At 39.0% G+C, this 11629-nt stretch overlaps 1 protein-coding gene across 1 annotated transcript; it reads right to left on the bottom strand.

The window, feature by feature from the left end:
- Window positions 1–1026: 1026 nt before the first annotated feature.
- esyt3 (extended synaptotagmin-like protein 3) lies at window positions 1027–11566 on the bottom strand. The gene is made up of 23 exons (XM_029530957.1): window positions 11029–11566; window positions 10267–10308; window positions 9847–9981; window positions 9524–9600; window positions 9279–9348; window positions 9102–9191; window positions 8945–9000; window positions 8701–8821; window positions 8400–8576; window positions 7861–7943; window positions 7193–7241; window positions 6902–6991; window positions 6653–6715; window positions 6500–6559; window positions 4835–4906; window positions 4569–4655; window positions 3974–4123; window positions 3359–3714; window positions 3120–3218; window positions 2739–2870; window positions 2536–2641; window positions 2343–2392; window positions 1027–1696 (listed from the first exon to the last, which is right to left on the bottom strand). The coding sequence occupies exons 1-23, from the start codon at window positions 11362–11364 to the stop codon at window positions 1657–1659; spliced, it is 2541 nt and encodes an 846-aa protein (XP_029386817.1). The 5' UTR covers window positions 11365–11566; the 3' UTR covers window positions 1027–1656.
- Window positions 11567–11629: the final 63 nt, after the last annotated feature.

Below are 11629 nucleotides of genomic sequence, written 5' to 3'. Positions count from 1 at the left end.
AAAGTTATGAGCTAACGTTAGCTTTTTCTGTTGCTAGGACCGTTGCCAAGCAATCTCTTGTTGGCCGAGCGAACTTCACCAACAGGAGGTGATGACGCTGTCGGTCACTTCCGCGTCGGCAGTTAAGGGGAAAGTTAAGGGAAACTTTGCTCCTGTTGCTGTCCAGACCAAATCAGATCAGGTCTAGATTAAAACCCACTAAATATATACTGGTCAAATCCGGACTAGATTGGCCCGCAGCGGGTAAAGGTTAGTTACCACACAGTTTGAGTTTTGTGGAACAGTTATGTTTATTGGTTGAATGAGCAGGAAACGGAAATGTCACTGTTTTGTTGACATCTTGGACACATCAGACCAGTTCAGGAGCCTTTAAACATTTATTCATTCATTCATTCATTCATTCATTCATGTTCAGCCGCTAATCTGTTTCCTGGTGGCGAAGGTGCGGGAGTCTTTAAACGAAACTGGGTAACTTAAATTATTGAGAAGTCAGGATCAACATTGGAACTATTTAGCTTTTCTTATTTAGAGTTAATATCATCTGTTGGCATATATGCTTATGAAGATGTACTGAATGGATGGCTGTAACAAAGAATTTTTCACATCCTAATTGTTTCTTTTAATAGATTAACTTTTCACTTAAACAGAAAATCAGCCCAGACAAAAATTATAATTTATTATTTAATCTTGTCCATAAAGGTAATCTTTTGGTGTGAAATGCCCATTCAAGTTGAAAGTGGAAAAAAATCTTTATATTGCTAAAAAAAAAAAAAAAAGAAAAACTAAAGTCTTCATGTGTATTCAAAGATATTCTCCTAGTCCTTCAGAAATTGTAGCCAAGGTGCAATTAAGTGACAACTTGAATGCAGTTTTGCTTTAGATGAACGCAGCGCTTCTGCAGAACAGCTCAGCTGTCCACACACACCTTCGAGATGTGAATATGTGTATGTGAGTTTGTAGCAACGCATGTCATCCTTCCTTACCATGCCATGATTCTCAGGGACTGTTTAAAAAAAAAACAAAAAACAAAACTAGATTGTTTATTCCCCTTAATATATTACATAAAACTGCAAATATATATATTTACAATGAAATACAAAATGATAACTTTGGCTTTAATCAATTTAAAAGCAACAGGATAATAAAGACATTTTTTCTTCCTCTGACCTTTCGTGACAAATTCCTTTTGTGTGCATGTAAAAAATGTTGTAACAGCTGTTATTCAGAACCATTTGATATATAGAAGTCAAAATAATACTTACAATTGCTTATGCTAGCGAGGATACTGTAAAATAGTAGTTTATCTGTCCGCATGCTCTGCTCAAGACAATTTAAAACATGTTCACATATGTTCATTTTACCAAATGAGATAACTGTAAGGGAGATGAGATCTAATTAAATCATATGTTCTTAGGAAGACCTTAAGTAAAACTGGAATTGTAATGTGAATATTACTTTAATAGTATGTGTCTGTGACTATACAAAGTTTGATATATAAAACCCAAGCATGTCCTGAATCTGAGGTAAGTTTAGTCCTGCATTTGAAAAATCTAAATCTGACAGGAGATGATAAGGAAGACAATTATAAAAAGTATTTAGCACACCTACAGTTGTCCTTGAAGTGGCTGAAATGCTTGCAGTTTAGATTTCAACTTGCTAGCTGGATTTCTTCAGCCCAGGCAGTGTGAGCTCATACCTGAAGAGCACAGAGATGTGATACATTTTTACTTGGAACATTTTCTTCTTTACATATAATATCATACAGCATTATTAGTGATCTTCACACTTGTGGTACAGATAAGTCAGTGCTTTCATTTTGGAGAAAACAATGTACTATAATTGAATATACCTCAGATGAGTCCTGTTAAACATTAAATCTCCCAATATATTATCCCAGAACAAACCACAAGGAAATAAAGTAAGTCTGGTAAGTAGTACTGTGGTGCAAATCAAGGAAGTCCAGTCTACTCTTAGTGCAAGATCAAGCAAATCATTTGGCAAATCAAGTTATATGTTATTCCGTCAATTAATCAATTTTCCATATTTTAATCACTCAGACCCTGCCCTAATATCCGCCATGTGCGTTGTTCATAGATGGCCTGCTACAGCCAGGTCATCAATCATTTCATCTTAAAAACACACAAAAAAACTAAATCAAGTCAAGCAAGAATTTTTATCAGTCTTAGTTGAGCAAGCTTCAAGTGTTCATATCTACATCTTTAGTTTGACTTAAGTTCAAATTTCCGCTTGCCAGCTGGAAGTCACGTGACTGAAATCCACTATCTCTGGAATCAACAGTTTGATCTTAATCATAATCAAAAGAGGAAAACTGGGGACCTTACCACTCTGTGGAGCCTTTGGCAAGATCCAATTGTGACAGATCTATCATCACCTGTGGACGGAAGCAGAGGTGGAACATTCATCTTCCATGAGCATTTATGTATAAAAAAAAATAAGCAAACAAAAACTAATCAAAAATTGAAAATGTCTTTGAGGAATCAAATGACAGGGTACAATATAAGACGCCTTAACTACCATGCCAATGTCCTTCCTCTCCCTTGTGATCAACATTTTGTTGTTTTTCACAGACACATCCAGTTTCCTCGTTTGGGCTTCCTCAAGTGACACGTCATACTCAAACCTGTGATGACAGAGGGCCAGGCTCAATTTCAACCTTGGATCTTGTAATATATACTATATACACAGTTTAGTGATCAAAACTGAACTCATATGTTTACTTGTCATTGAAGACAGGATTGACTGTCCTCCGCTTGACTTGAGTCCTCTTGCGGTGCCTCCAGGTTTGGTCAGGGAGCAAATACAGGCGGACATATGAGTCTGTGCCATTGTCACTGCAGGGGAATAAGTTCCTGACGGCAAAAGTGACAAACAATGAGTCATGTGTTTTACGTAGGTTTGTGCACACCTCTCACCAAATTAATGAATCTCTTTTTCATTGTTAAATTTATATTCAAGGTCATCAGACCAACACATTTTAGCTTGTAGCGTTCATTCAGGTCATAAAGCAAAAGTCACTGAAGTTTTGACCTCTTCAGACTTTTCGCTTCTTTTTCTGCAAGCAGGTTGGAAGTAGATCATATTGTGGCATACTACACTACCTGCAAGCGTTAATAACAACAATGAGTTTTCTCCTCAGGTTAGCATAGCGCACAGTCAGCTGGATCTCCCCAAGTGAACCCTCATGTCTCCTGAGGGCCCTATATTGGTTGCAAAAAAATAAATAAATAAAATATTAATCTCAGTTTTATCAGGTGTATTCTGGTTGCTAAAATACACGGTTTATTTAACACTACAGGAAAGACGTGTGGACACATACTGAACAAAGCTCTGGACTTACTCTGGATACAAAGCTCCCTCTGAGACATCAAAACGTGACGAAGCGATGGAGTTGTCCGACAGCAAGCTGTGGGAGTCATAGCGTCGTATGTTTGCTGTCGAGGCCAAAGGCGATCGCCAGTCGTCTGAACCCCGGAAGGAACCACGGCGGTGAGATATATAATTTTCATTCAAGCCATCATGGGAGTTTGCATTTGGTGATGAAGCTTGGGTAACAGGAGTATTGTTGGCAGGAATGGTTGAAGGGGGAGTGGATGCAGTGCTACTGCTTCCTTGGTTGGTCTGTGGTTTTTGTTTTGTAGCTTGTGATGGAGGATTTACCAGTATCTTTGGAGCAGGCTTTTCAAGAGCAAGAACCTAGCATAGGATAACGGAAATAAGTCATGTAAAAACATCCAACACTCATTTCTCATGAAGCACTGGGTAAATCATTTAACTGGTACTGTGTATCGGCCGGAAATTACAGCAAAATGGACACTGGATGAGCCAGTAACAATGTATTTCCGATGAGGATGATTATCTTAAAACAGGAAGCAGCTGAATGTAGTTTTTGGAAACCTGAGATTGTATTTTTGCATTGAGGGTGTGTGTAAAAAACGGGTTTCTATGCACCTACCCTGAGAGTGGCCTTCAGTTTGATCTGGCTGCTTGCACCAGAGCGCTCAAGCTGGAAGCGCTGGTCCAGTGTCATGTTGGAAATGCTAAGGAGACGACTCAGGGGCAAGTTTAAAGAGCCAAGTGGACTCTTCTTTTCATGCTCTATGACCTGAGCCACGACAATGCAGAGAGGAAAAAAAAAAAAAACATATTTAAGTTGAGAATAAATTGCATGCTATCCCTCCTGAGGATAGACTGACTGACATGTTTTGGTGGATTTCATTTTTCTAATGGGATGAACATAGTGATAAATGCAGGTTCAAGGGATCATTTACAATAGGACTTAAAATGTATAATTTTTTTAATATGGAAATTGCAAGTATTTGGCTTTCAAGCCTTCATCTTTAATATTAATTGCATGGCATACAAATGTGATTCTATATTATAGTGATAATACTGGTTCACTGTCTTGACTACTGTCTAGCTATTTACACACTGTGCCTTTCACATCAGCTTTCTCTAAAATAGTTTTAAATGCTCATGATTCATTTATAAGACATATTGGAATCCCTTAGAAATAACCTGCATGTTGAGTAAAACTGTATATTACGAACCTTAACACTGAGCTGCTGAGTTTTAACATCATGCACAAAGAAAGTGAAGCCCTCCTCCCACACTGGGTCTTTGGACGCATACACAACCTGCAACAAGACAATGAGTTGCAATCCAGGCAGACAACTATTGTGACATAAATTTACAAAACAAGTATGTCATTTTAGAATGCAGTAAAGCATTTTTGTGAGTTACATTCCTCTCCAAGACATGACTTTAGTAACCTGTAAAGAAAGTGGTGCTAAGTATGATGGCGTGAGAGAATTACCTTGCTTTTCCGAACCTCGTTATTGATGGCTAACTCCACAAAAGAGTTAGGGTTGGCAGTTTTCCTTGTGAGCTGAAAGCATATATGTGAGGCGGTATTTGTAAATTCTGATGCTCTGTATCTGTATCACACTCACTTTATATTAAAAACACAGGAGACAAAAGTAAAGGAGTGTTTGATATGATCCTGAAAGGAAAATATATACAGTATTAAATTGGAGTGAAAGGTAATAGTGGCTGATGCTGTTAGAATGGAGATAGTGAGGGGTATCTGTTAAGTGAAAAAATGATGGCAGTATTTGTCCATGGAAAAAAATGATTCAGTGCATAAGTAAAACATGAGCTGAGATTAAAATGAACCTCAGAGGTAAAAAAACAGTACCTAGTTACACCTGAATTTACATGCAGCGCAACTAGCCCCTCTGAACAGTACATTTGCAAATACTTGATTACATCTCAGCTATTTTTTGGGCTTGTCATCTATAAGATACATATTTCCAAGACTCATGCAACAAGATCATGGTAGGAATTTGACTTCAGGCAGTGTCATGCCTTCCAGTACTTCTACATTCCACTCCTTAACACACTGCAGACACAGTCCACCACCTGGGATACATGAACCAGACTTTTACACACCTTTGAGCTTGACTGAATGCTACTGTTTTAAACACTGCACCGCCACCACAGGTCTGGTTGACCTTCATTTTTACATTCCAACATAATGAAATCTTAAGATGGTCATATTTGAGTTTTCAGATTTTTCTTAGTGGTCAGTAGAGCTTGCCAAGAGGCAAGGACTTCTTTTCACAGGTCAGATTAGGACATCTCAAAATGAGGCATGTTTGCTAAACCAGTGGAAACAAATAGTTTCTTTAAATCATTTGCAATTTGTTCATCACTGCCTAAATTACCAAAAGAGGGAATTTAAAGGTCTCATATATTACTTGAATATTTTATTTATTATAACAAATAAATAAATAAATAAATCTGAATATTTTATTTGAATCAAATGACTTATTTAGTTACTTGCCACAAAAAATATCACTTTTAAATTGCTGTTTTTCTTGTGTTTCTATAATCAGGGAAACAAGCCCTGAGCAAGCCTCAGCTGAAAGAGAATCTGTCCACGTAAACACCAGCTGGTAATAACACACCCGCACAAAGTGTCACACATACACCAAACAAACAGGAAATACCAGCTATGAAGTGAGTGCCAACAGTAAGTATTTCATGTGACTAATGTTTTTCTCTAGCATTAACACAAGAAGATTATTCATCTGCAGGGTGGGAGAGTGAAAAAGAAACTATGTTACAGCCTGATTTAACACTTCAGTGATAAACTCTGGTAAAATATTTTCTTCAATCTCAATCCACACATTCCTCCACAGAGGGAAGAGTTCTTCAAAAGAACTAAACGTGCTGAGCTTTATATGTAACAGAATACAAATGAAATCTCCATAGCACGTGTGGAATGCCCAGCAATAACGAACGAACAGGTTCTGTTAGGAGAGGGGCTGGATGACTGCATAACAAAGATCAAAGATCACAATCTGTCATTGCAAGGTCATTCCCAGGTTCCAATGACAGAAAGCAAACGATCATACCAATTTCTGTCTTCTTTTCTTTCAAAAGTGACATATGTTTTCATCCCAATTTCTTATCTTACCCGTGCTTCCTTTGAGTGTTTCCCATGTTTATGATGGTCTTGGATCTCTTTGTGGTCTTTCTGGAGTAAGGCACAAAAATACACAACACATTTATTAATCCACATTGCATCATCTGCTCTGAGGGGCAACAGCCCCTGATAGAAACAACTTACTGGTAGGTTTGAGGCGTTGTCCAAATACACCGCAAGCATGGCACAAGCAAGGCCATCTGCAGACTGGGTGGGAGTGAAGACAGAGGAATACAAGTCACACAACCGAGTAATAGCAACTCAGTCAGACACAAGAGTGAGCCACATTTAAGAATGCTGCCAAGGAGACTCAAGATGAGTAACGTTCTAATGTTGGAGCATAAAAAGTGGTGTGCAAAAATATGGAGTTAAGCAACATCGGGGCAAATGCACCTGTCTCAGTAAGCTGGGGTCAGCCTGAAGAGAAAACCACTGGAGCTTCAGATGAACTTCGCCATTCTGGACCCCTTCGAGAGGAAACCACTATAAAAGAGAGAGATTCCTCTATTAACACAAGTTTCATATGAAGACTATTTTGATGAAGAAATGGTGAAAATGGTTCCAAATATCTTAAAATCTTCAAGTTTTCTTTTCCCCATTCTTGAAATTTGACGTATGCAAAGTCTCTATTCATTTGAGACTGTGCATACATGATAACTTTATATGCACTGGATAAAACCTCACCTGATCAATCTCTTTCTCTCTCTTCACCTCGCCAAAATCAAGGTGATACCTAACACATAATGAAATGTGATGATTTTGGCAGTTTCTCAGCACTAACACAATAATATTATAAACCACCACCAGCAAATTACAGCAAATTTAGCAAACTCATAAATTCAAAGGTTCAATTTATTTTTTTTTTTATAACAAATGAGAAAAATACAGTTGCCCACATAGGTTAGAGAAGTAGGATGATTCTACAAAATACAAGAAATCTGAGATCATGTTGTTAGCACATATCTAGTCAGAAAATCAAATCTTTGTTGGATTTTGTTTTGTTTTTTTTTTCTACACAAAACATTCATGTTAAAAGAAACTGCTTTAACCACCATGCTGGACAAACTGTAAAATCACTATCACTTTGTTAAAATTTGCAGTTTAATTTTTATCACTTGCTTCTTAGGTAATAAAATCTAATAGTAGTTAAATAGGAATGAAGCCAGAAACTGTATTAATAAATTTTTGATGAAAAGGCTTTTGGTTTTGTTATAAAGTGCCAGGATGAGATATGTGTTTGAAGGTAGTAAGGATGAAATATGCTGTGATGGTATGGAATAAGTGATGGAATTATATTACTGAATATTATAGTATACTGAATACAAAATGCATTAATCCATTAATTTACTCACCCGCCAAGGAAATCATCTTTATCTGTGTCCTCATCATATAGTTCAACCTCCAACTCTTGCCCCGGAGCCTCATGAACAACAAACTGTAAACAGATAGATGCTTAGGTCCATGCTTAGGTCATGCCCATTCCCGATTTAGCAGACTGAATTTTAAAATTCAATGAATAGCTTTAGAAGATTTTACATAATAAACATGATTTGGGTGAGAATCGCACCTGAAATTGTAGGAAAGTGTCAACTACTGAATGACCTTAGCATTCAAACAATGTGTTGCAGTGATTTTCTGTGCAATCTGTGACAGAATGTATTTGCTTTTCATAAACAAGGAAAAGAGGCATTACATTTTAAGTATGTCTGTTTCCCAGAGAAGAACAGGCTTCATACTTGAACATGATGCATATTAAGTTAAGCCAGGAGGTTTAAGAAATTTAAATTCCCAAAGTGGGTTAAAGTCGTAATAATTAATTAAAGTAGTAATTATATTATTAAATCCAAAGCATAAAATGAGTATAAATGAGTATAAATAAATGCAGGAGTACCTCGTACACTTCATTCCATTTCGGATCCAAACTCTCTTTGATGGTCTTGCTTTTAACATTTCGGTTGCCAACTCTGAGTTTTGCATAGGGATCCGATTTGCCTTTCACCAATCCCATCATGTATGTGTCTTTAGCCAACAGGTCTTTGGCCTCCAGCAAGTGGACCCTGACCACACCCTGCCGATTTGAGAAGGGGAGTAGGATTTAAACTCTCACATGAAAAATAAATGTATGCAAGACAAAAGTTAATACAATCAAGGAAACTGCATAAAATGGAAACACTAAAGCATGTCTTGCTTACACGAGGCAGAGGAAACCTCATCTGGTCCACTTTGACCTGGTCTATGAGTGGGAAACACATGCGGTTGGGCAAGACCATGAGTGAGGAAATGATGTCTATGATGGTCTCCTCCGACAGCGAACTGGAGGGGACAAGAGAGTTTTACAGCATTTACAGATAAGTAAACAGCAAAAGGATCATTTAGACTGTTAATACCATCAAACAAAATAGTCAGGAGTTGTGGAGGATTTTTATGGAAACTAACCTGAAGGCAGGACTGTCCAAAAGGTTGGTCATGCCAGTCCAGTTAATTTCTAGGGTCTAGAAATTATTATTGACTATTTTTAGTTATTCATAGTGTATTAGCAAATAATGGCACAAGTTTCACAAAGAGATACTGCAAATATCCAAGGCACACTCACTGGGGGCCGAATGAAAAAAATGGTGACTCCTCCCACAAGCGGTACTTGACCAATGAGAGGCTCCAAAATGACCCTCAGCATGCCCTTGAGCTGGAAAATTCAACACAGTTTGCAAAAGAAGTGAACACACAAATGTGATGACGACGACAAGAGAGAACATAAAAACCCAGTCCTTACCTTAAGCCCTTTGACACCAGCTACGATTGGTGCGTTCACCTCGGCATCTATGTCTACATCACCATCATAACTGCAATGTAAAGAGTAATTGTAACAGAAGGATGACTATAGAGGGGAAGCACCCTCTGGGACATTGTTCACATCGCACTTGCAATAAAAAGACAAAAACGCATTTGACAATTGATCACAACTTCAGCTTTGAAGAGAAAAATGTAAAAAAAAAACAAAAAAAAAAAAAAACCAACCAGATGTTCATGTCCAGAATCACCTCCTTCTGATCCGCTTCTTGGGTGTAAGCTCTCATCCCAGTGATCCTAGGAGGCTGGGATTAGAGAAAAAAAAAAAATTTAAAAACTTTCTTAAATGAGACACTAAACATTAAATTTATGAGACCAAGTTGTCTACCAACAGTAGATCATATGTATGTGTTTTGTGAATGAATCATGCACACAGTCTAATAAATTGGCACCATTTTCGTAATCAGGAGGATTTAAATGGCCTCGTCAATAGATTGAGTGTGTAAATAAGTCATGGAGGACAAATGTAAATAGCAGGAAGTCCAACTAACTATGTGTCCAAAGTGGACTTTGGTGAAAGTGAACATCTTCAGTGCAGGGCTGGATTGTCTGACAGCTGGCTGGATGTTTTCTTTGAGGAGCTTTTCCATGAACATCCCAAAGAAAGGCCAGGCCTGCTGCAACACCTGAGCACATGGCAAAAAAAAGAGCGTGTAAGAGCAGCTCAGTCCCACACCTTGATCAAACAGCAAATAAATCCATTCAATTATTGCAAAGGATATAATCCTCCAAAAAAATAAAGGTCTCTGCACGCTGTTTTTTAAAGGCACAGTGCTAGTCAGACCCAGATAATATAATAAACAATCATAAGGGATTAAGGCCATGTGTATAAAGATATGATATCCACACCCAGCATCATCCCAAAAGAAATTAGGATGACATTTTTATTTTTATACAGAAAAACATCTTACCTTGTTAACCCAGTCAACTTTCTCAACATCAGGGAAATGGACCTGGGGGAGAAAGCATGACAGTTCAACTAAAAGTGAGTCTATTTTTGTTGGTGAGCAATAACCACAGAGCTTGACTTGTTTGTGTTTACATGGCACAGCTGGATTTTTGATTGCTAATCATCCTTCATGCATATTGTACAATGTCTTTGAAATTACTTACACACACACACACACCAGTTAAATTTACTCTGTTTCACTTCTACTGTATAAGTTGCATTCCTGCTCCCTGCTACTCCCTTCTGAATTCCCATGAGTCACTGAGTGGGTGTGGTGTAGACCAACAGCACATTTGGCTAGCTGGGCCCATTTCACTTCGGGTATAAGAGGTCCAGCCCAAGTCTGGCATGTCATGCAAATCAAGTACAGAGGTTGTCAAAGACCCTGTATGTGAGCAGATGCCCTGCAGGGCAAATATCTTTTCAGGATGTTTTGCACAATTTGTTTAGGTTAATCTGCAAACATTTGCAGGTTAACATATTATGTAAGGGGTCACATCAATATGTTGGATATTTATTAAAAAACAAAAAAACAAAAGTACAATCACTGGCACAGATTTTGTCAGGCCCAAAGTTGATGCTGTTGGCACAGCAGTCCAGCACATCACTAATACATTATGTTAGGGATCACACCCAGGGCTGGGTCCTCCTGTGGGGCTCAGCTGAAAGCCTGTCCTGAGCACCCAGCTGAAACGTAGGTGTCACCCATGAGCACAGCACTCACCCATGAAGCCATCTGAAGAGCGCTCTTCAGCTCCCGGTTGATCACGGTGTCCTCGTTGTCCACGAAGTCGATGGCGGTTCCGATCCGGTGGTCTTTAAACTGCCGGTTCTTCCTCCACCAGGTGACCATCACCAGGCACAGCAGCACCCAGCTGATACTGAGGCCCCAGTAGCCCGTCAGGTAGACGGGGTAGCAGAGGAAGGCGGCTCTCCCGCAGTAGATGACGAACTCCATGATGATGCGGTTGACAGCGGAGGAGCTCAGCTGCTCCGAGCTGCCCCCGAGCCCCGCTCCCTCCGCCGGCCCGCCGGGATGCGCTCGTCCGGTGAATGCCATTGGGTCGAACTATCCCCGGGACCCGGAACCCCCAAAAAAGAAAAGCCAACAAACAAAACGAAACGCGTGTTTGGAAAAAACAAACAAACAAACAAAAAAAAAAAGAATCTGTAAAAGACGGCCGCGGGAACAGATTTAGGTTTTGCTTATCGCAGCGCGCGGAGGCCTATCTCCCACAGCCGCGATAACTTCCGCGTTTAAAGCTTCCCAAACACAGGTAGACACACCTGCACCCTGCGGAATTCCACCCTAAACATGAATGCGA

Source organism: Echeneis naucrates, chromosome 21, assembly GCF_900963305.1.
Source record: "Echeneis naucrates chromosome 21, fEcheNa1.1, whole genome shotgun sequence".
Classification (NCBI taxonomy): Eukaryota; Metazoa; Chordata; class Actinopteri; order Carangiformes; family Echeneidae; genus Echeneis; species Echeneis naucrates.
This window is presented reverse-complemented; position numbering and strand designations above follow the sequence as displayed.

What these genes read in the sequence shown, in the direction of transcription:
- esyt3 (XM_029530957.1), bottom strand. Translation starts at nt 11,364, where the DNA reads ATGGCATTCACCGGACGAGCGCATCCCGGCGGGCCGGCGGAGGGAGCG. An exon ending in GAGGGAGCTTTGTATCCAGA is followed by an intron (nt 3,219 to 3,358) that starts GTAAGTCCAGAG and finishes CAACCAATATAG; the next exon opens with GGCCCTCAGGAGACATGAGG. An exon ending in GCCAAAGGCTCCACAGAGTG is followed by an intron (nt 1,697 to 2,342) that starts GTAAGGTCCCCA and finishes TGTGCTCTTCAG; the next exon opens with GTATGAGCTCACACTGCCTG.